General features: G+C 45.1%; 1 protein-coding gene across 5 annotated transcripts in view; it reads right to left on the bottom strand.

Annotated features, from left to right (window-relative positions):
• CLASP1 (cytoplasmic linker associated protein 1) overlaps nt 1-21,841 on the bottom strand; it is a 229,863-nt gene that overhangs the window by 91,921 nt on the left and 116,101 nt on the right. For all 5 annotated transcript variants that reach the window (XM_090046026.1, XM_090046022.1, XM_090046023.1 and 2 more), the window contains 6 exons: nt 20,901-20,971; nt 19,771-19,830; nt 17,991-18,068; nt 15,509-15,676; nt 12,876-12,925; nt 11,134-11,304 (listed from right to left, as the gene is read on the bottom strand). In XM_090046026.1, coding sequence (XP_089902152.1) covers nt 11,134-11,304; nt 12,876-12,925; nt 15,509-15,676; nt 17,991-18,068; nt 19,771-19,830; nt 20,901-20,971 — 598 coding nt within the window. The remainder of the gene's footprint in view (nt 1-11,133; nt 11,305-12,875; nt 12,926-15,508; nt 15,677-17,990; nt 18,069-19,770; nt 19,831-20,900; nt 20,972-21,841) is intronic.

Genomic DNA, 21,841 nt, shown 5'->3' with positions numbered 1-21,841 from the left:
CCACTGACTACACTGGGCATTGAGTTAGAGCCTAACGGCAAAACGCTGCTTCCTGCTCTCCTTGTGGAGCTCAGCAATGACATGTGGTCATCCTAACAGGTAGGGTTTTGAAGTGAACTGGTCAGAGATGTAGAATAGCAGCACTGACTCTGATCACTTTGATTCAAGAGTATAATTTCATCCTCATTCTAGTACTTGGACTTAAATGTCATTGACCTTGAAAGGGCTGCTCAATTTTTTCAATGTATTTGCAATTAAAAGAGAAGCAGAGGAGTCTCAGCTCCATCCCCAAATTTACAGCACTCTCCCAGTTGCCATATATGCTTTGTATGGTACAAGTGCCACAACTGAAAAGTCCTCAAGAAATTTCAAGTATAACACAATCTTGTCATGCTGCCATTTTGTCTTAGTACCATGACATTGTGCCAATACGTGACGGTCCAGACTCGCTGTTCATTAATGAAAAGTGGTGAGGGGAGGGCACTAGGGTTGGCAGTTCAAGATTTTTTTATTTTTTTTTTTTTTACTGACAACATGCAAAACTTTTACTGACAATGAAAGTTTGTTTGTTTTTGCTAACGTAAGTGTCACATAATGTAAATAAAACCCTTCTGCCAGGCCCTGCAGAGCAGTAGCAAGGGCTGAGTTTGAATTTAGGAGTTTAACACCAACACCAATAGTAAAAAAGTGTGGTTATCAGTAAAATGTCTGCAAATCGTCAGTAAAGAAAAACCCAAAACAACTTGGGTTAACAACTCTGCTTGGCTGCAGCTATGGTTTTACACTGTGCTGCCCCCATACCAGGGATCCCCTACTCACCCCCACACCTTGATGTCCCTGACCGCACCCCACACCTTGCTACCACAGCCCACCCTCCAGCCTTACCCCTGCTGGCCCTGCTCCACTTATCTCAGTGCAGACCTGTGCTTGACACCTGTTCCCCATCCCAGCCCTGCAGCTGTTCCAGCTGCACCACCCCCTCTCTGTCCTGCCCTGTGCCTCAGACTGCTTAGGACTGCAGGGCCCTGCCTACACAGTTTACCAGCAGGCAACTGCATGCAGCAGCAGCACATGTGTGGGGAGTGGAGGGAGTTAGGTTGGCTCCCATGGGTCACAAAGCCAAAAGAGAGGTCCCGGCAGAACACAGAGCTGTACTACTGCTCAGATACCAGGTGGCATTGCTGTTTCTACTAACACTTGCATACAGCTTTGTTCAAACAATGGATCTTCAATCAATCTCATGGTTGCTTCATTTTTTTTTTTTTAAGGACACCTCAATTTTTATTTATTTTATTTTAACATGAATTGTCTGTAAGTGTACAGACCCCTGGAAGGTACAAACACTACTATGCTGTCACAAATGCTCCATTTGTTGCATAAAATAAACAGGTAAAAGGAAATCATTCAAGGACCAAGTTCTCCTCTCAGTCACCTCACGGCTAAATTCGTTCCTCAAGGACAAAGAGAAAATGGCTTTTAATTTCTCTCAAAATTAATGTTTCCCAGAGTCTTTGTTACTGGCTTTTAACTGTTAGAAATATCTTGGAAGGCAAGGCATCTAACAGGATCACGAAGTAATGATTGAAAGCTTTTAGTCTATGAATGATTTCTGAAGATGCTCAACCTTCCCCATCCACAACAAAGGATTTATTTTATAAATAAATAAATAATAAATAAACACACACACACACACACGTGTATATATACACACACACAAAACCCAAAAGATGATCAAATGAAATCAAAACTTATTTTGTTAGGTCCCCGAAGACAGAGCTCACTGAAATGGAAAACAACCTGGAGGGGTTCTAAGACATTTCATACATTATTAACTCGCCTCGGCATTACTATTGTTCCCTTATGGCACAGTCTTGTGTGCATTCTCCTTTTTTTAAAAGGAGTTGTAATTTGTAACTTAATCTGGGAAGACAGCCATGTATTCCCGTTACAATATTAGAAAATACATCTCCTGCCCTTAGACTGATTTGAAAAAAGTGTGCGTGTGCACACACACGCGCACATGCAAGTGTACAAGACATGCTGCACTGTTACAATAATTGCAAGCATTCTTCCAAGACGTCCAAGTAACCTGCAAGCAAGACGTTGCACCTGGGAATTGTCAATCGCACGTATGACCAGCTTGGTTGCCTTTCAACTCCTCTCTATGGATCAATACATCCTAGCTGGCATAATTAATTCCAGGCAGCATTTGTTAAAAATAATGCATCAAATCCAAACAATTACTAGACGCTTGCAGAAAGGCAGGGCAAAACGAGCTCAGCAAGCCGCCTTTTTCCCCCCCACTATTTTCTTCTCTTACTCCAACCACCATTTTCCTGCTCCTCTTCAAGGGAACTGCTGTATCCCAAAAGCCATGCGACTGAAATGGGACCAGATAAAGGAAACGTCCGGGCTATTTTCTAAAAGCCATAAAAACTTGTCCTTGGCTGAAGCTTGACAAACTTTTCTTAAAAGGACTAAACAAGATTACAGAAGATGCTGAGAGCCACTTAACCAGCTCCCCACTAGATGGCATCCGGGCCCGTCTTTGGATGAGACAAAGCTGATTGGTCCTCTGCCATTTACTTACAAATATTCCTCGCTGATGTCTCCTTACCAGAAGCGCTGTATTGATTCCAGCTCCATCTAACCGAAGGCCAGTTTTGCAGACGTGCGGCCCTATTTTGCCACCATTAGTCACACTGAGAAACAGCCTACCCGGCAGGCAAGCATCCATGTGTCCAGGATTATCAAAACATTTTCAGCTGAAAAAAGAAGGGCCTCAGAGGCACAGCAGCTGGACGAGCTTATTACAATAGGGTGATTGTGCTGCTTTGCTTCCCGTGCTGTACGCTGCCCATACAACTGGACAAACTGAGCATTCAAAATGTGACGTGGTGCTCTGATGGATCAGCATAGGGAATAAACACGGCACGTGAATGCTCCTCGTTTAGTGGGCATATTCAGACCCAAATCTTGAAGCCTTTGTTTAGACCAGGCGTGTCAAACATACAGAGGCAGGGCATCTGACCCGTGGGGCTTCTCACAGTTAACGCCCCCAACAGCTCCGGCAGCAGGGCTGGTGGGGCAAGCATGGGGAAGGTGGTGGGGCACAGGGAGTTAATGCCTCTAGTGCTTGCCCCCTCACCAAATTCTCAATTCCCACTGGGGACAACTCTGCAATGGTGGGGTGAGCAGTGGCGGCATTACCCCCACGACTGTCAGAGCCGCTGGGGTCAAAGCCCATGTTTGCCTCGCTGCCGCAGGTGAGTAGTCCACCCCGCAGGAAGCCCCCTGGTCTGGATCAAGCTTGCGGAGCAAACGAGACTTAGCTTAGACTCTACTGGTGCTGCACACAATGAGAACAAGACAGGCTAGCAGGACAAAGGAGAAAGAAGAGACACGACTGCCTTGTACGCTTGTGAAGCCCCAAGCCTGCGGACGCTCAAATAACATGTCCCGCCGATCAGACTATTCCATGGACTGCTCTACTTGGGAGATTAACAGCCCAAGTAGGAGTCATTTCTTTCCTGATGGTCAAAATTCATCATTGTCATGGTTGTTGCTACCATTGTTATCATTGTTATTCAGTAAGACCTAAAGGTTCGACTGTGGGAAATAGCTCTTCCTTTTTAAGTTACGGTTGGTTCTTCATTTGCTGACCTCTCCCAAAGCTGGTGCCAGTGCTTCCCTGCACAGGAGAGCCTGATCCCAAAGGTCTGCAGAGTGCACATTTGTGCTCAGTCCAAGAATAAGCCCAAAAGATAAGCGCTAGTGTTATCCTTCCAAATTCGTCTCTTCAAGAGGAAGTCTACTTCACAACTCGAGTCTACTGAGGTTTCCAAGACAATCTGACGGGAAACATTTATGGATTCATCACAATGAGTAATCAATCACCTTTTTAAAATGTGCAAAACAGAAGTAAACCCATTTGCTCTGATTGCAACCATTTGCTTTCCAAATACAAAGGGTTTTCAGGGCTTAAACATATTGAAGTCTCTTCTACAAATATTTAATGTTACCTAATGCTATGATGAAAAGTACACCCATTTGCAAAACAAGGTATCTGGCGATAGGAACATATTGAATGTCTGTAACAGATGCATTTCTGTAGAGAGGTTATCCTGTGAAACACATGCTGGTAACAATTATTGCAGCTCAGTATGCAACGAGAGCAAAGAAATGTGGTTATCTGTGCAGAGAAGGGAAGATATTTGGGAAGATTTTTGCCTGATTTTTTTTTTTTAAAGAAATAAGTTAAGACCGCTCACACAGCAATCCCCTTCGCAGCATGTTGGAACATGCAGACAGTCAGGCTCCAATTTCTTTTGCAATAATACAAACCCAGTGAAATCGCTCCCTGATTATATAGCTATTCAATACACTGATGTAACAGAGCCCAACCCCTAACAGATTAGGTCTTATCAGTTGCAGACATTTTTGAACAGGAAACTCAACATCAAGTTTCTTTACGGAAACCAAACACACTGGAAGCCAAGAGCAACAAGGAAGGTGCTTGCTCCCCGCCATATGAATTCGGCGAGGCGTCGGAGCTCGCGGACCTCACAATGCCAATAAACGACTACACAGAAGTCATCGGACTGCTACAATGCTACTTTTGTTTGAAAAATATTGCTGTCTGGCCAACTACCGCGCACTTACCGAAATTCAAACAATATGGTGAACAGCAAATGACTGCCCCAAGACAGGCAGGATTCATCCAAGTGGAGTGGGGTCAAACCTACCTACCCACCTACCCTGTTTGGCAATTTAGAGCTGGCAACTGCAATTTTTGAACCACTACTCCTTCTCCAAGGAGAGCAGCACATTGATATTAGCGGGGGTGCATGGAAAGATCAGAAAATACTGTGAAGAAAACAACCTAACTAGGATCAGATTATTTGGGATGTGGCTGCTTTTACAGCTGATCCCCCCCGCTTGGTTTTCTGTATCCAAAGCTCCTATTGATATTCAAGGGAGATCCCCAGGAACAGGGACTGGAAGACTTGATCTTAACAATACAGAGGGTGAAATTTGCCTTTGTGAAGGGGACAGCACGTGACCCATACGAGGCTGACGATGTGCGTTGGATTCATGCTGGTTCTCCACAAAGAGATGAATTTCCACAACCATACTTTTCAAAGAGAATCAAGCTGACTCAGTTCAAACCTAGAGACCCGATTCTGTTACTAACTAGTAGCCCCGTAATAGATAGATCGTACTTTTGTCTTTTTCCTGGTGTTAAATATTGGTCTAGAAAAGAACATGCACGTGCGGGGGGGAGCATTACCACACTGCAAAAGTTAAAACGAACTACCGTATTGACTCAATTTGAAAATGAGCTTTTTCCCTATTGAACATGGGGGCAAAAGCCCCCTGTCTAAGGATCGAATATGAGGGTGGGTGACGGGCAGGTGCCTGCTGTAGCTTGGGCTCTGGCCCTGGGGTCGGGGCTGTAGCTATAGCTGCACCCTCTGCCTGCCACCTCCATCCCCACTACCACCTTTACACCTCCACCATCTCCCCCCCGGAGCCTCTTCCCCCATTTTTCCCCACCCGATTAGGTTTGCTCCCTGATCTGCCCCTCTCTTCTCCCCTTACCTTTGCTCCGCACCAGCAGCATCTGTCCGCTCTGCAGCCTGGGGTACGGAGCACGGCTCAGCCTCATGGCTGCTACAGGGGCTGGGGCTGGGCTCCATGCCCCAGGCTAGGACAGGGATGGTGCCTGCCAGTGCAGAGCAAGGGTAAGACCGGGGGGACGGGGGAGCAGAGGTCGGGGGGACGCAGGGAAGAAGAGGCTGTGGATGAAGGGGGAAGGCGGGAAGCAGAGGTGGGGGGGCAAGGGGCAGGCGCAAGCAGGAGGCAAACTGCTTGACCTCCCCACACCTGCAGTGGTGGGGAGGATGAATTAAAGATGATCCTCCAATAATTAGTTTCTACACATGGAAGGTTATACCAAATTTATAAACTGTCCATGTACAGAATCTAATTATTGGGGGGGTCCTCTTAAATTCAGGGTTGCTAGATTTGAGTAAATATGGGAATTTGCACATTAAACCTTCAGATTCTCTTTAAAAAAGGAGGGCTTTCAGAAGGGGAACAATGAATCTGTGCCTTTAATGATATAAGAGAGAGCCCAAAAGAGTACATTGCATTTGCAGGGTTTCAAGGCTCCCTACTTCGGTTTTATGCTTAAAATATAAAGAACAAAGTGCGACATCCCCTACTTGAGTTGACAAACTATTTGGAAAAAATCTGGGCTGGGACTTCTCTCAGCGCTGTTGATGTGGGTATTAAGTCCTTAACGAGTTTTTCTTCCCAATATCTGACTATAATGTATTCCAACAAAGCAAATAATAATAATAATAAAAAAGACATAAGGTTTTGAACATTTTGATTAAAACCAGGTCTTAGCTACTTAGGTTTTAATCTGCTGTGCTATTACAATCCTACTAGGTCCCCTGCCCTCCAGCTGAAAAGTGTAGATAAGTCCTCACATTTTAATGAAAGAAAAAAAATAGTAAATGAACTTTAAGAAACCTTATTCGTTACAAAAAAGTGACATTTTAGCTTTCTTTGCAAGTCATTATGTTGCTTCCAAAGCAGGTCAATTAAGATACCAGACCAATGACTAGAGTGACTTTGTACGAAGATGCAAGGCGTGTTACGCCAAAACAAGAAAGCTGCATTAAAGCTGTATCAAAAAAATCTCTCCCATGGAGCAAGTTACCCCTTGGGCAGCTTCCTGTAACCCTTACTCCAACTACATCACTTTAAATAGTCACTTATGGTTCTATATTGACTTATAGCAATAGTACTAACCCTCTTTTCAAGACTGGAAAAAAAAGAGCATGCTTTCAGATTGCCCAAAGGTCTCCAACACCCTTAGGAAGTTGGCAAATCAGAGGGAAAAACTAGAGGAGATGGATATATGGTCATGTGAAGGCATTGCATACAGGGCCTACTAGCTTACAGATCTGTTGGGTCCCGGCTAAAGAACCTTCCTGCATTCGTACAGAAAGCAACCAAGGATTTGGGGTGTGGGGATGGGGATGGAAGAAAAATTTGTGGGGGAAGAGGTTATACCTTTGAACTCTGCTGTTGCGTTAACCCCCCCCCCCCAAAAAACACTATCTGCTTAAGACTCCCCAGTGTCCTTTATAGGTGACAGACCCCAGGCAGAAAGGTTTGCATGGGATTAAGAGCCAGGTTAGGTCTCAAACCCAAGATTCAGAGTCAGTTCAAGAGTCTGGAGAAACCTTCCCCCAAAACAGCACATCAATTTAACAGCTGATGGAGGGAACCACACATATGCACGCACACGCTAACAGTGACATAGTGGCGCTTCTTGAGACACGACATTCAACTACAAACAGCCGTCAAGGATATTAATACAGTCCCACAAGTCAAGAGTACATCCCTTGAAAACTGGTATGTAATAGGAAGAAAGAAAAAACGAAAAACAACCACCCATGGGCTTTTGCTTTTTTCTGTTGCTTTATTAAATGCAAAGAAGACCCAAGAGTCTTCTCTCATTTATCCTTGCCTTCCTCCCTGCTCCCTCGCTGCCTGCTGCACAAAAGGAGAGGGCTTCTACTTGGTATTCTTAAGTAAGAAAGATCAGTAATAGCAAAATTTGTGCCCCACCCCGCCTTTTTTTTTTTTTCCAAAGGACACTTCCTCGAAGGACCAGAGACCAGTAGCTGCTTCTTCCAGATGCTGATGTAGATACAGAGCACCTACTATAATTTTACATTGAAGTGGTTGAGCCACATAATTGCATCAGGACCAGCAGAGTGCATCACTGTCATCCCTCTCCTTCATATTTATGGATTGAGTCGTTATATGTTCCATGGTCTGTTCTGAGTGACCACAGGCATGTCCTGGAGAGTTTTAAATTTTCCATTTGTGCATCAGTAGTTGAATCCCTCTGGACCTTACTCTAAAGCAGTGATGGCTCATCCTACAGGCCAGATGAGTTGGTTTGCAGGTCTGATTTAACACAGGGTCAGTGTGCAGGTGCAACCCGGTGCCCCAGCCCGACCCTGTGTGCGGTATCTGGAAGGTGAGGCCCCATCATCCAGCCTGCTGGGCTCCTCCTGGGTCCTGAAATTTGGCAGCAGGGAAGTGGTGGCAGCATTAATTGCCAGGGATTCGGGAGCTGCAGCACTTAACACTGACACTGCTCCCAAACCACCGTAGGTGGGATCCTGCCACTGGTCCCCTGCTGTCAATTATTCAGAGAAGCTGAGTATCACTGATCTAAAGAAAAAAGGCAGGGGTGTCAAACACTGTTTACAGGTCAGATCCAGCTTGCTGAGCAACTGTAAGTGGGGGGCAAGGCCTGCTGTGGACTCCAGGGCCCCTGGGCCTCAGGGGACATGGCTATCACCGGCAGGAGGATGATCAAGGGCTGTATGACAGCCTTGCTCACCCTGTAGCCACCAGTCTCTCTGCCACTTGCCCTGCTGTTGTGGGTCCCACTGCAGCAACCACTATTTCCACCATCATCCCTGCCTCAGCCACCAACAGTCCTGCTGGTCCCCATCACCCCACTCCATGCCTCATGTCACAGCCAGGTGTGTGGTCCAGATACAGCATGGGGTCAGGCTGAGTTTGACATCCCTGAGATAAGGAATTTGAGCCCTTATCAAAAAGTTGTTTCTTTCCCACTGTTTGTCAGGCAAGTTTACCAGGTGTCAGTAATAAGAACCTAAGATCCAGGGGGTTTGCAAAGTCTGCTTAAGTGTCCTTTCCTAAAGGCCAGCAATCCCTTTCTCAGTGTGATTACCTGGCATTCTCCTGTTACCAAGCATCTAATTCAGTGGTCTCCAACCTTTTTAAGTACAAGATTACTTACTGAATTAAAGTGCAACCCAGGATCTACCTGTGCGCTGCACTTTGCACCTTCCTGCAGCTGCCCTCAGAGCAGCATGATGCCACGTGCGTCCTGCTGCAAGGTGGGCAGGTGGTGCAGCACACGTGGCATTGTGCTGCTTCTGGGGCAGCTGCAGCAGGCAACGAAGTGCCACATGCAGCGGCCACCGCCTCCGTCCTGTGCACAGATCGGGGGGCCTCTGCCAGGGTACGCAGTGGTGGGAGCACCCCCATGCCTCTGGATGAGCTGCCTGGGCTGCAATTGTCCCACCACCTTGCTTGACTACTGATCTACTTGGAATAACCAAGTAGGCGAGACCTGACTAATGGAAAATCTAAGCAGGTATTTGTTACACATCATGAAGCAACAGAGAGAAGCATAGGTCCTCCCATTTTAGCCTGCTGCTCATCACCTTCAACCAAGAGCACCATTTTAGCATGGAGACCCATATACAGCGTTGTTGTTAAGCTAGGGTCCAACGTTAGTCAGAAAACCAGATGGGTATCTAAACACTTGGAGAGAAAATGAAGAATACCCAGTGGCATCATAACAAACAACCATGCAACACTTCATGCAAACCACCAGTGAGCACAGATGAGAACTGGGTAACACTTTGTGAGAACAGAGACCAGGTAGGGGTGGTATAGCTGTAGACACACCTCGGTGACACAGAAAGACTGCTTACCCTCGGGTTTAGTGGTAGTACCATCTTTAGGCAAATTAAAAAAAAAATAAGGAAAGGGTTAACAGGGAAGAGTTAGTGATACCAACAGAAGTGGGCACTCTATATTAGCTATGGAAATAAGCAAAATAATTCATACAGTTAAAGGAAAGGGGAACAAAAAATTTGGTTAAATGGCAGATCAAAGCACAGAGCATCTGTTGGGTCTGCAGCGATCGTGCACTGGGCACACAACTTTGCTACCTTCCCTCCCTCTTATTCACCTCTGGCCCACTCCCCCTTGCAGAAAAGTGCAGATGACAAATCATCACCTGCTAGCAACAGGCAAAGGAATTTGCTTCGTAGGCAACCCAGTCTATGTGTCATTTAAAAAGGAAACCATACAGGAAAAGAGCAGAGGGTGTGCTCTGCTTTAGAAGTAAGGCTAAATACTGCACTGCCTCCCTCAGATATCCAAGCTTCAGAAACTCAGGCAAGGCAAACCAACATGCAGTGAACTCTCTGAAGGTCTCGCTACACTGAGTCTCAACCTGGCGTCTAATATGAAGAATCATTAAGCCACAGCAAAAGCTTCGCAACTACACTACTGAACCAGATGCAGCCAGGAAGTTTAAGTCAAGACAAAGATTTTGGCAAGAAATGAAAAGGAAGGCTACCTATGAAATATTTCCTAATATAAATCAGGCATGAGTGTCCGTTCTGCCAGACAGAATGGATGAGACGAAGCCCGATTTCCAATCGATTCAGTTGAGGTTCAACCATCTACATAACTTAAGGCAAGTGTTTTCATACCTATTAGGCACCTGAGTCTCTTCTCACTTAACCTGGTGGAATCAAGGAAGTCAACAGAGTTGCATCAGTTCAAGGCTTGTGAAGTCAAACCCTAGCTCTGGTGATTAGCTTTGCATGGGTTGGTCAAATGCAAGCTATGGAAGCAGACTTGTGAAACGAAGCAAGTAACGTAGGACCTGTTTTAGATGCTTCTGACCTGCATGTCCTCATTCAGAGCCTGCAGCACTGCCCAGAACGCAAGTTCCACAGGGAACAAATTTCACTCCATGCACTAGGAACATCTGGGCAACAAAAACTGACCAAGAGGGCTTAGAGAAACAGCACAAAACAATTTAAGCTCAAAGAAAAGCCTGCGTGGGAGAATGCAGGTAGTCAATGGCAGTCAGGCCCTCCTCTATGCTTCCACATTCCTTACTTTTTCAAAAATAAAGGGATCCAACTATGACCCTTTTGGTCCTATCCAAACCATGGAACAACTCAGAAAACCCCTGAGGAGAAGCTACATGGAGGTGGGTCCTGCAACCACCTTCCCCCTTCACTGCCACAGAAGCAAAGCAGCATCTCTTCTTCGCAAAGGAAAAGTGCTATAGAAAAGGAAGTAGAGGAACCATTTCCTGCAAGGCCTGCTTCTTTGGGGAGTGCCTTCTTCCTTAACTCTAATGGGAGAGGACAGCTGATGGCCCCCTCATTGAAAACCTGCTTTATCTATCACATTGCTTAACCCTGAAGAAAACATACAGGACTAGTCCCAGACTTCAGAAAGGAGAACGTGTAGATTTACCTAGCGATGCATATGAGCCAGGTGGCAAGGCCGCAGCAGAGCTGAAGGGGGTGGAGGCTCCAGAAGACGTCGCTTTGGACTTGGCACTGGCCGCCGCATTCACATCAATGTCACTGCGAGATCGCTGCAGAGATCCTGGCGTTGACACGGATTTTGTGCTTACTGTAGAGGCTGCAGGCAGAGACACAAAGTACAGAGCCATGAGGATGGATTCGCTTGACGAGCTGCTTGGAAACATTCCTCTCAGTCTAGCTCCCTAAGACAGTCCAAGTGTTCCTGACTGTGACCATGACTGTAGGGCTGGCAGAAAGCAAACAAAAAGGCCACAAGTAACTGTGCTCTCCCAGGGGCGGCACGGGTATCCCTTTGCTGCCCTATACATATCTCAGCCTTGACCTGCAGAGATCACTTATGGGGCAGTTCAATCTCTACAGTGGCCAAGCCTGCTGAGATACCCAACAAGGGCTGCCAATCAGCAACAGGTCTGAAGGTGGTTTCATGCAGCAAACATTCACCAGAACTCGAATGGCAAAACTTGACCTAGTTCTTCTGTAGAGCTAGTCCCAAGCTAGTGAAAACATGGGACAACTCCTGAGCTCTGCTGTCTGAAGCAGACACCTGTTTGCTGGAAAGTCTTTCTGGGGGATGAGGGAATCAAAGAGGCACCACATTACTTGGCTTTGTTATTACATGGCTCTGAATGACGCACTGCACAGTCATCAAATGACTGCACATCTCATGCTGGTCTACAGCGGGGACTTCCCAGACGCCATTCTGCTGGTCCAGAGGCTACTGAACAGCTAAAATGTGTGCAACACCCTGTTGGCATTTTTGCTAATTGGCCTACCTTAAATTTCATATTTCAAACTTTTCCCCATTTTTACTGTATCATATGAGTGACTTATTGGTTCAATAAATAAATATGGGATACTTCGTCTACGCTGGGGTACATAAAGGAGATTACATAAAAACATGGAGCACTGTATACTAGAAACCAAGCAATGAATCACAGATTGTTCTGATCTGCTAGGTCTTCTTGTCTATGCATTTGTCAGTGTGGTTAAAGCTGCCTGTTTCTAATTGTGAGGTGGTAAAGACATCCCTTGGCTGCACAGCATTGCTTTATTAGGAGGATGTACTTTTGTGATCAACCTGGAATTTAATACCATCAAAAATCATAGAAATCATAGAAAATAGGGGGTGGAAGGGACCTCAGGAGGTCTGGTCCAACCCCCTGCTCAAAGCAGGACCAGCCCCAACTAGATCAGAGGATGGGCACAGAAGTTGATCTCTATCATATGTAGAAACACAGAACTGAAAGAAATACATCTGGCTAGACTAATGGTCCACCTAGTCATGGTCCCAGCTTATGACAGGTATTACTTGGTTGTACAATACTATACCCTGGCTAGAATTCCCGGTAAAACCATTCTAACTTTGCCCTTAAAATGGAATCAAATGAAATGTATTTCAAGTGACTTCAAGCAAAATGTGTCATAGCTTTCAAATGCATCAGGATTTATGGGCCAGATATGTTGCACTGATGACCGGTACCAATTTATTCAGCATGAAAGTCTTTTCACATAAAGCTGCATTTTTCCAAAGGATGACTTCACAGTAAATGGAGGTTTCGTTACAATCAGAATCACTAACTGCATGTTGGAATATTCAAAACTTTTGTTATACTTCATTACAAAGGTCCTGCCATGATTGGCTGTATTTCCTTGAGTTCCTGCTCTCACCTCTAGATGTAGTGCTCCCAGTAGGACTTCTTTTGGCAGATAACGGGCGGCTAGAAATTAAAAAAGTATTAATAAATTCAGTGAAGCAAAATGGATATTTGAGTCACTCATAACAGGGACTATAAAAGTGCTGTCATATTTCAGTGCAGAGAGGCAAAGTTTTCATGTATACTGGACTGAGAGTTAGGATTGCTGTTGGACAAGCTCTCCACAACATTTTTAGACACTTTTCTGCATTTACAGCCAGTTACCTAAAATAATCCAGTGTATTTATAATAATAAACTAGGATATTCCTCACATCGTTCTAACACTTTTAAGGTGGAACAAACTTTGAGTCCCTTTAAAACCAGCCAAAATCTAAACATGCAACAGGAAAGCTATTTATTTTGCAGCTGAATAAGTGTAATCTTCCTTGGTTGCTTCTGCTCTTGCAAGGGAAAGAAGACAAACCCACACAAATACTTGTTCACTCCCCGACCCTAAGGATAAGCATGAGAAATTTTCAGGCTAAGTGTCTTTTAAAATGACTGTTACTGTCTCGCTGAGAATGAAAGCCTCCTGGCCACTTCCTGATGGAGCCAAAACTACTGTTTATTCAAATATAAGATGACCCTGAACATAAGACAACTAACCAGTTGATTCTATATATGGAAAATGTGCATAAATTTGTTATAATTTTCAAAGTATAGAATATAATTATTTGCCTTGAATTTGTCCCCCTCCCACTGCTTCAGCAGGAAAAATAAAAGGTGGGGGGTCAGAGAGGTCCCTTGCCCTCTACCCCGGCAACTTCTTTCCCCTTCAGCCCCTTCCCCACCTCCTCACTGCTTTCTCTGAGCGCATGGAACTGAGGGGCAAATTAAAAAAAAAAAAATTACCTTGAAATCAACATACCTGTAGTAATTTGCCTTACAAGTATTCATAGACAAGTTCATCCAGAACTGATGCATATTATCGTTTTCAAACTGCGCAAGTTTTAGCACAGGTATTCTATAAACACACTTCTAAGCAGCACTTTTGTACCTACTTATATATGGTACAAACTATACATGATATTAGCCCAAAGCCAAAAGACTCATGATTTACCATATAGTTCATTGAACTGGGCTCCAGCAGAGTCAACAGCATTTCAAGCCATGGTGACATCACAACTCAGCACTATCCAGTATTTGTGTGTACTCCAGATACATTCCACAAAGGATCCATGTGTTAACTGGGCCCCTACTTATGACTGGAACTGGGTGATCTTGTCACAAGGGCTGGGATCCTCCAAGAAATTATGGACAGATGAGGCACACAGCAACCTGGTCTGGCTCCACCTCATGGAGGGCAAGACCACACTAATTATATAGGACAGACAAAGAGAACGAGTGACAGACGGATTCTGGGTGAACTGTTTGAGGCCCTGCTTGTTGATGTTTGCCAGGAATGAAAAATAGGAATCATATGAAATGGGAAAGAAAGGCCCAGCTCAGCTGTGAGAGTGAAGTTGAAAGGCATGCAGTGTGGCTCACCATGACTTGAAAAAGAGTCAGCACTGAAGGGGACTGCACTTAATGGGCTCTACTATGCATCTTACTCAAATGGGTTGCACTAACCTATACCGCAGCTTCTGAGTGCCAGCCTGCTATTGTAGTACCTCTAGACTGGTGCTTGTTCCCTCCTTGGGGAGCAACTCCCTATTCTTTTAAGGGCAACATTATAGAAAGGTTCCCATATGCGTGCGTGTACCCACACACATTTTATATATAAAAAACTTTCAGCTAAAAATAAAACAAACAATCAGAATAATCATATTTACTGAAACACAAGACAAGGTCCCCTCTCCCCCATCAGCATGGGGGGAAAAGGCCCCTCGTCTTATAGTTGCAAACAGAGAAACCTCACTAAATACATTGTCCGTCATTAAACTGCTGCCAAAAGCAGCATGTGCTCAGTCATGGAAACCAACTATGACGTTGATTATATTAGGCAAACTTGTGTTTGGATTTTTTTTGTGTGGTCCTTAAGAAAAGTAGGTGGTTGCTCCCCCAGAAGGGAGTGAGGACTGGTCTGGAGGTACTGCAATAGCATGCTGGCACTCAGAGAAGCCAGAGCAAGATCTGATACCCTGACACAAGAATATGTTAGTGCAGCCCTTCTGAAAAAGATATATAGCAGTGCCCATTGAGTGCAGTCCCCCTCAGTGCTGACTTTTTCAAGTCATGGTGAGCCACACTGCATGCATTTCAACTTCTTCATCACTCTCACAGCTGAACTGTGCCTTTCTTCTCCATTTCAAATCATTCCTGTTTTTAATGCCTTGAATGCCTTGTTTAATTCCTATTTAATGCCTTGAATGCCTGGCAAACATCACCAAACGGCCTGAAACAGCTCACCCAGAATATGTGCATGTGCATGATAATATATATAAGCAGCAATATTGCCATCATCATCATCCTCTTGCCCATAAGACACCTCACATGCTACATTTGGTAGCAGGCTGAATAGGAGATGCAAATAGTGCTAAGAGATGAGGTGCAAGCTTAAAATCAAAGCTGGAAATGGTGAGCATGCAATAAGCTAGCTCCTCATATGACAGCAACTGCAGTTTATTAAACGAAATTGGCAACAATAAAGCACAGAGACTTACTTGAGACTCTCTTGGGAACTGGAAGAGGAGCGGTCAGACTGAGGCAAGGACACAATGCTGTCCGAGTTCTTCAGGTGAGACTGCAGAGCTTTCTGATAGGAGGATTCCAATGTATGAAACAAATGTTCTGCTTCTCTGCTGAAGTGATTGTGGAAGCCCCAGTAACACCTACAAATGACATCCCAGGACAATACTGAATACTCTTAGGAATATTTGACAGCCACAGTATCTCATACAGTCTCAATCCACAATGGCTCATCAAATGAATCATATGGACAATGCATTTTTTGCTGGGACAAGCCTGAAACACAGCACCCAGGGTGACACTGTTTGGGGAAGCACTTCCACACAGAGCAAAATTGAACAGAAACAGGAAGCTGGGATGGGGAAACAAGAAGGTGAGACAGTGTTTGGGGCCATGCTTACAGACCAGGAACAAGACAGGATTCTGCCATAGCTCATACCGAGAAGATTAGGAAGAAGACTACAAGTAGACAAAAGCAGTAAAGACTGAGCAAGGTAGAGATCCTTCAGTACGCTTCAACCATTAGCATCCACGTTTGGAGGGGGAGGGGGCACACGATAGGTACTAAGCACAGCCAAGGTGCTGAGTAGCCCATTCACCCACAGTACATCTGCAACACTGTGACCAGAGTGAGGTGTATAGGGCAGCACTTGGAGAAGCTGGGGCAAGCTCTGGCATAGGTTAGCGCAGCCCATCTGAATAAGAGGAACATTTCAGCACAAGGGAATCCTGTTTATTACTGAGAGTCTCCTGAATAACGATGAGCATCTTTCACCTCTGTTGCAATCAGTAAGAGCTAGGGTCCTGGGCACCTTTCAGAATTAGGCTGAAGGACAGGCTGAAAACAAAGCTATTAAGTGCAAATTAATTTGGAGTTCTTCGTGCATGACAGCTGCTTCACAGCAGAGGAAGTCATTAGCATTTTTGTGTCACTGTGATAAAATGCAAAAACTTCAATCTAAATACTGCCAACATCTTCATTATTAAAAAATAAGAGAGGTGATATACCCTATAAAGCCTCCTGGAGTCGGCCTTGCTATCCATCAAGATGCCCTGGCTGTAGCATCATAGGGGCTAGGAATCTACTGTATTTTTATAATACTCCCTCCCCAAATAATGTAATACCTTTTCTTGTGGTGAGCCACCATTGCGCAAAGGGGAGCAATGAATCATTTTAATCCTTTTAAACACATTGATGGAATGTAAAACGTGCCTTGGGACACCATTTTCCCTTCTGCAGTAAGCCCACCTACAATCATCTTCTCTGGATTTCAGAGCAAATTCTCAGTTTACTGACCACGTATATGTACACATTAAAAATTCAACAAAACATTGTCTGGATATGCTAATGACAGAGAGAATTGCTATACATTCAAGAGGTATTATTTAGCAGCTGAGAAAACAAAATGATACTGCAGTACGGTACTAAATTTGGCACACAGTAGGTGCATCTACACGTGTGATTAAGCAAAACAAACTCCGGCACTTATTGCACCAGAGTCTATTGCTCCCAGGCACTGCATCTACATGTACACCCAAGACTGAAGCACATTGAGCCAGGGAATTGCAGCCCCAGCTGGCAGGGGAATGCGGGGGGGGGGGGTGTCAGCCTACCAGCCTGGGGATGCTGTGACCTGGCTCAATAGTGCTGCAGAGGGGCTGGCTTGGGCATGAGGGTGTTGTTTCAGTGCAGGGCTAGCCAGCAGGCAGCCCTTGCATTGAAGCACTCATGCCCTAGCCAGCTGCTTCAGCATCTACACGTGCGTATCTTGCTAATTTTTCCAGGAGTGAAAACCTCCGCAGCAGGATAGTACTTGTATTTGCAAGTACCACCCTGCTGCAGTTAATTCGTTTACTCCAGCCTAAGAGGGCTGCACATGTAGATACGAGACATTTACTGCAGAGCTATTTAGTTTACTCCGTAGTAAACGTCTTGTGTAGACATGCCCAGTTTTCACACTAAATGACAACATCTTGCAGTGTAGTGATAAAGGTACTTTAGTTTCAAAATCCACAAAGAACTGTAGCCTCCAGTCTTCACACCAACAAAAAATTCCACTAAAAGGTGTGCGAGAGAGAGAGAAGAATCAGGCTAGAAATCTTAAGAGATGCCTCTTGGTTAGCTGGTGTATAGAGAGCACAACGTACTTTTTTCAGATATTATATTGGCAGCTGATAATAAAAATTAGCAAGATACTCCTGCGCTCTTAAGAACCTACGTTAACTTGCAGAATAATCCAAAAAGTTGCAAGACCACCTGATTTTAAGCAACAGTGTCAAATGGAGACTGTTAGAGCCTAAAGGAGTTATGGCACCAGTTTTATTATTGTGATAGTTTATAACCCCTAAAGCCACCAGAGCCAGGACAGGCCCTGCGTGCGTGTCCTGGCAGCAGTTCACCATCTCGCAACACCCTGCATTTCTTGAACGACCCGAAGTAAAAAAAATTCCACTCACTTCCTTGCCTCTATCCTTGCTTCGGAGTCAGCGTCATGGATTCCCTTCTTTATCGTTTCAGCTAACACAGATATGTGTCTGAAAGCAGAGGCAAACATCAGTCAGCTGGTCACAGATGAGCCTAAAGGGGCTTGCCGATTGTGGCTCTCAGAACACAGCCAGCATTTCACCGCACCCCCATGCCTGCATCCTCCCCTTCAGCCGGCTGATATATTTACTCATATGCGCCAACTGTGTTTCATCCCATCCTGTTGGAGTTGAAGATGCAAGCAGCATTCTTCCGTGGTCATTCCTAAATTAGCATGAAAGTGGCAGGGATGCAAAAATCATCCCAACCTTTAAAATTAGCTTTGGGCATTATTTTGGAGCTAATGAAGTTGGAGTCACTTACTCCCTACAACCTGTGTTGTTCTCCACAGATGATTAGTCTGACTAGCCACAACACATTGTACAAAGGCTCCTCTCTTACCCGCTATCGCTGCGGATGAGCCTTAACTAGCCGCACTGGTTTTAGGACGTGGTAGGAAAACTCCTGAATTTTAGGGAGTAACTATGCTTTGTTTCTAGGGGCAAAGCAGTACTTCTCTGCCCCGGAGGACTTGTACATCTGGGTGCCAGACTTTCAGAGCTCCATAATCCCAGTGAGGCTGTCTGGCATCTTTAAAGAGGCAACAGCATGTTCCAGTCTCTGCATCTGTCCAGCTTCCCCAGCCAGTGGGAAAGGGGAATGGGCCCATGAGCCTGCCCTCTCTCCCACTTCTCATGGACATCGCCCAGTGATTGCCAGGGAGCATATTCTCTACAGTCGGGGGAAGGCACGGGCAGAAAATACATCCCCTCCTGCAAATTTCAGTGATTAAGCTAGAAACCTACAGGGGCAGGGAAGGGAAGGAAAATGTACTCTAGTGCTTCCCCTCTTGAGACAGCTGTGTGTAGAGGCTGGAACAATCTGGTGCTTTCCTGCGTAGGTCAGTAGAGGGAAAACCAGCCACTTTGGAACAGTATTATCCTACAGTCGTTTCAACAAACAATAACCACCTTTGTGTTGCAGCTACTTCCCTGAAGAAAAGAACTGATATGTCTAAAATGCCCCTTCTTTCTACCCCAATATCTCTCCTCTTTAATAAAGACAAGTGGCAAATACCACAGGGGCTGTCTGCGATAAGCCTGGAGAGGGGCACCTCTTCAGAACTGGGCAACCATCTTCTCCATGAACAAGCTGTCTCTTTACTTTAGTAGCATTACTTTCAGGATGTGGGGTCAGTAGCTCTGGAGCCCACACCAAAAGTTCAGCTGTCAAGGAGACCTCAGTGTGTTTTTATGACTCCCTTTGTTTTTCTCATTTCTGTGCTGGAATGAAACCAAGAACTCTGATTGTGAAAAACCAGAAAGGAAGACTGTTGTGCCATGAGGCACCTGACCACAGCATGAGCCAAGCCCCAATGGCTGGGCACATACCCAGGATGGTAAGGCTAAACTTTGAGTCTGAATTAGACAGAGCAGAGGCTTAAATGTGAACCTCCCCTTCCACACTCTGCATATATACCCTAAACCATGGGCTTTTGGCTAAAAAAGTCTGGCGTGAGTGGAGCCACTCATAATATTTTTGTGAAAAGCAGTAACCATTCTTGTCAATGGTTTCGTTTTCAATAAATTAACATTTTCTGATGACTTTTATTAAAAAACTCCTGTTGTGCTCCAGGTAGGGTGCTCTACACCCTCACTTTGCTGTGGGGAAGATCATTTATCTGGAAGGGAAGCTTGTGTACTCGGATCGTACCTTTCTAGGGAGTGTGTTTGCCATTCTTGCAACAGCAAGTCTAAAAATTCAAAGCAACGCCTGAAAGAGAGAGGAGAAATAGTCAGCGTTATTTCAGATTATAAAAAAGAGGCACACTGACTTGACTGCACCTGCTACCACGCACCAGTCATCCATCACTATGGGCCCATTGTGGGACGCCAGAGTTCAACAAAGAGCCGTTAGGAGAAATACTGCCCTTTCTATAAATAACTTTTACACTGAAAGAATATTGGCATCCACCATTATAAAGGTCTGCAACTGCAGTTGCATAAAGGTGCTGTATGGCATTATAGCAGTAGAATATAGTTCTTGATGCTTTTTGTGTTTTCAGTCTCTCAAAAATGGAATTGAGACAAAGTCCATCAAAGCTCGTATGAGTTTGCATTTGTTAGTTCTGTACAAATATGAAGCTTTGTAATAAGCCTGTGAAGAAAGCATTATTCTCACCTCCTTTCTTCATACTTAGAAACTGAGGCACAAAGTGACTTGCTTAAAGTCTGTGAAAGGGCTGTAATTGGGTGGCCACACAGATACCCAATAGCATTACACAGGACCAATCTAAAGGACTGATCTAACAAAGGTCTTCCAAAAAGCTGGTGGCAGGGCAACAGTCAGATATTAAGGCCAGAAAAGACCACATAATCTAACTTCCAGCGTGAAACAGGTCAGTGCATACAGGGAATGCGACAGCTGTACTCTGCTCTGAAGGGGACATGCCACCACCACAGGGGTTCACGGCAGAGAACAGAAACGCGGCTCATGCCTGAGAAGACAGCCAAACTAATCTGATCAAAATATAAGCAATATCTAAGCACGCATAAAGATTAACTAAGCTAACTTTTATTTAAAGACCATTTTTCTTTGTGAGGAACAGAAAGAGAGATTCCTGTCCCTATGGCACCAAAAATTTTACAACCACCCTTTTGTCCCCAAATCTCCAAAGCCACCTATGGGATTTGGCACATTCATGCACGTTATGGAATGTGTGCATATCTCCTGGATTTGGGGGGTATGGTAGGTAGTGTCACCCTACCTCCTCCTCCTAGCACTTTTGATAAGTGAACCAAGTCATAGACAAACAAGGGAGAAAGGTCAAACTGAATGCTCACCTTCTAACTGCTACGGACTTAGAGGTACAGTTGCTGGTGATGATGGGTATTAGCCGAGGGATGTGTGTATGCTAAAACAAGAAAAATCAGAGAAAGCATTTGAAACTCGGTACCTGTGGGAAGAAAGCTCATTTCTTGTAGTCACATGCAAACATTTGGCTTGGCTCATTTTTTTCTTCCAAAATACAACCCCACAAATAAGGGCTATTGCTAATACAGCCTTGGAAATGCAGCCTTTGCTTTTGCTTCTTGTAACAGGCTCCACTGGGTCCGACAGCCGCCAGGGTTGCTGTGCTGCTAGAGACCCAGATTCATCAACGGACACAAATCTCCAGCAGCTGGGCTTGCCAGGCCCTCCAAGCGTGCCAGCTGCGTCACTGCAGAATTCCCCCCCCCCCCTTGATTAACGTCTTCAGACAAAAACCATGCACCACTTAAAGAGACGGCATGCATGGGGGGGGAGGGGAGGCCAGCCTGAGAGGGTTAAAACTAATTTCAGGGAACCATTACTTAAACTTTTCAAAGACAGAAGTGCTTTACTTCTGCAGAGAGCAGGCTTTCATAATACTGCTCACTGCCACAGCGCACATCCTCCTTGCTCAAAGATCTCAAGCTTCACAAGCTGCCTGTAGCCTGGGTCGGTGCAAGTATCCCCAGGGGGGATGCTAACGGGATACTAATATCACGGGACACAACGGTGAGGGGCCTGGTCATGCCTCACTGAAGTTACTGGGCGTGCTGGCACTGGATTTCAATGGGTGTAAGGCTGGAATGCAAGACAGCTGCCAAGTATCATGCATTCAGGCTGTGGTAAAGTCCTGAGTCTGAGTGCTGCGTTGTAATGACAGCCCACTTCATGCCAGAGAAATGAGCATTGTAAAAAGAATTAGAGTATTGGCTTTTTAAATCAAGGACAGACAGAAGGCGACTGAACAGCAGAA

The sequence above is a fragment of the Crocodylus siamensis genome, chromosome 4, assembly GCF_052110815.1.
Source record: "Crocodylus siamensis isolate JL-2025a chromosome 4, ASM5211081v1, whole genome shotgun sequence".
Lineage (NCBI taxonomy): Eukaryota > Metazoa > Chordata > Crocodylia > Crocodylidae > Crocodylus > Crocodylus siamensis.
Note: the sequence above shows the minus strand (reverse complement) of the source record. Positions and strands in the feature narration are given on the sequence as shown.